Genomic DNA, 2,584 nt, shown 5'->3' with positions numbered 1-2,584 from the left:
TTAGAAGTCTAGAGTTAACAGGCAAAGAGAATGAAAAGGGGATAAGGCTAGCATTGAGTCATTTTCTCTCTTTCACATCTTCTGGCATAATATACCAGGTTGATACACTCTCATCCTAGTCAACCTTTGATAAAGCATTTTCTTATCTCACAAGGTAGTCAGGAGGTGGTATATTAAATAGTGTATCCATTTATTTATTAAAAAACAATGTAAAACAATTTGAACCAACTTAACGAGATGAAAAGATTATGAGTCTAAAGAATTCAGAAGTTTCTTCTAAACAGAGTTAAATTCAGTTCAGTTTTGTTTGAGTGTCACTGAGTGTTAATCATTAACAGTTGATGGAGCATTTGCCCCATGTGGCAGTAGCTGAAAAAAATGGTAGCAATGGTGATGTAGGTAGTCCCTGAGCCTGTAGTTACTTATTTGCACTCGCAGCCCCTCGACCTGCTGTTATTCTCTTCAGAGCAGACTTCACTTCCTGGTTCCTCAGTGTATAGATGAGGGGGTTCAGTAATGGAGTGACAGCAGTGTAAAACACAGCCACTGCCCCATCCAGGGGGCTCTTGGAGCCAGCCCGAAGGTAGATGAAAATGCAGGGGACATAGTAGACTGTGACCACGGTTAGGTGGGAGCCACAGGTGGAGAAGGCCCGTTGCCGCCCATCAGCAGTGCGGATCTTCAGGATGGCATGGACTATGTTGGCATAGGAGAGCAGAATCAACATGAAACAACTGGCAGCCACTACCCCAATGTCCACAAAGGTCACAAGCTCATTGACAGTCATGTCAGCACAAGCCAGTCTCAATACTGCGGGGATATCACAGAAAAAGTAATCCACCTGGTTGGGCCCACAGTAGGGCAGGCGGAATGTCAGGGTGGCCTGGATAGACCCATGGATGGAGCCGGCCACCCATGTTCCAGCTACAAGCATGGTACATAACCTCCCATTCATGAGCACAGAGTAGCGCAGAGGGTGGCATATTGCCAGGTACCTGTCATAGGCCATCAAGGTATAGAGGAAGCACTGGGTGCTGCCCAGGAAGTGAAAGAAATACAATTGAGCCACACAGCCAGCAAATGGGATTGCTTTGCTGGCAGGAGTAAAATCCAATATTAGCCGAGGAACGATGACTGAGGAGAGCCACATGTCCAGAAATGAGAGCACACCCAGAAGAATGTACATGGGCCGAGCATGGAGCTTTGGGTCAGCCCACACAGTGAGCAGAATGAGCAGATTTCCCAGCTGAGTCAGGAAGTAAATGCAGAAGAAGACCAGGAAGAGGAGGGTCCTCAGATTCGGGGGGTGAGACAAGCCCAGGAGAATGAAGTCTGTCACCACAGTGTCCAGAGGTGTGTTTTTGGTCTTTCTCATGTCTTTCTGTAGTCTGCTAAGATGAATGGTGAAGTCAGACAAAGGAGATACAACAAATGGAGGTGGGGAGAGAATGCTTTTGTCTGATGATTAATGCCTAAGAGTTATGAGATAAACAGAATAATATTAAAACTTTTTTTCCCTTAAACATAAGTTCTGTTGTCATTAGTTATTTTGGGCTACTTGATAAGAGAAACCAATCAGGGGCTAGATAGTTTCATAGATGGTTGGAAACTCTTATCTTTTCTGAGATACTGAGAAGCAGAATTAGTCAGATCAAGGAAGAGGCGAATGTGTGAACCATAGAGAAGGACCAGTAACTCTAACCAAATAGAGTATTCCTCAAAGAGGGGCTAAGATGGAGGCAGTGTGGAACGCACACTCTAATTACTACATCTACTTTTTGTCCACTTACCATCATTGCCATGCCTCCTCTGCTGTCAGCTAAAATCCCATTTCACCATAGCAATCAAAAATATTTATTATTTGGCCCTTATTTACCACTCCATCACACCTCTTGCAATTCCTTCTTAGTGTTCAGATGTGCGGGACTCCTCAGGGCTCTCTCACAGTAACATGCTCCAGCTTGGAACCTATGTACAGGCTGCCTTCTCTGCTCCCTTCACCTAGGTAATGCCAACTTTTCCTTCAGGACTGAGTTTGGAGGTCCTCACCTTCAAGGCTTTCTTTATTCCCAAGGACCATGCTTACACATTTCAGAGCACGTATCATGTTATATTGCTATTGTCTAATTTCTTATTTGTCTCCCTCATTAGTCATCCCATCTAGCACAGTAAAAGTGATAATTACTTTCTGAAGGACTGAATGGTTGGTTGAATGGATGCTGCCAAATCCCACTGATCTTCTTTCTCTGCTTGATCTTGTTTGTCTGACACTTGGGCCCACCTGACTGGCAAGAGACCATCTCACTCTTATGCAATATGGGTCTAGTTGTATTATAAAAAACTCAAAGGATCATTCATGTTTTTTATTGCTCCAGGATGTCATTAGATTTATTAGTTGATTTATGTGGTCCATTGGTTTGGGATTGCATCTTTTTTGTATGGGGTTACAGAGGAATTTTTATTGTTTATTATAAAAGCATTGATTAATTCAGGACTTGATCTTTATTTTGTGATCTATATATATGATATGATATGATATGATGATATATACATATATATATATATATATATATATTGCAGTCTA

General features: G+C 42.6%; 1 protein-coding gene across 1 annotated transcript; it reads right to left on the bottom strand.

Moving 5' to 3' along the window:
• Positions 1 to 418: 418 nt before the first annotated feature.
• LOC124236296 (olfactory receptor 10G2) lies at positions 419 to 1,375 on the bottom strand. The gene has a single exon (XM_046655173.1). The coding sequence runs from the start codon at positions 1,373 to 1,375 to the stop codon at positions 419 to 421; it is 957 nt and encodes a 318-aa protein (XP_046511129.1).
• Positions 1,376 to 2,584: the final 1,209 nt, after the last annotated feature.

The sequence above is a fragment of the Equus quagga genome, chromosome 2 (genome assembly GCF_021613505.1).
Source record: "Equus quagga isolate Etosha38 chromosome 2, UCLA_HA_Equagga_1.0, whole genome shotgun sequence".
Taxonomy (NCBI): domain Eukaryota; kingdom Metazoa; phylum Chordata; class Mammalia; order Perissodactyla; family Equidae; genus Equus; species Equus quagga.
The sequence above is the reverse complement of the archived record's forward strand: the minus strand, read 5'-3'. Positions and strand labels throughout refer to the sequence as shown.

Bases quoted from the DNA above. Each gene is read 5' to 3' on its own strand.
- LOC124236296 (XM_046655173.1), bottom strand. From the start codon at position 1,375: ATGAGAAAGACCAAAAACACACCTCTGGACACTGTGGTGACAGACTTC.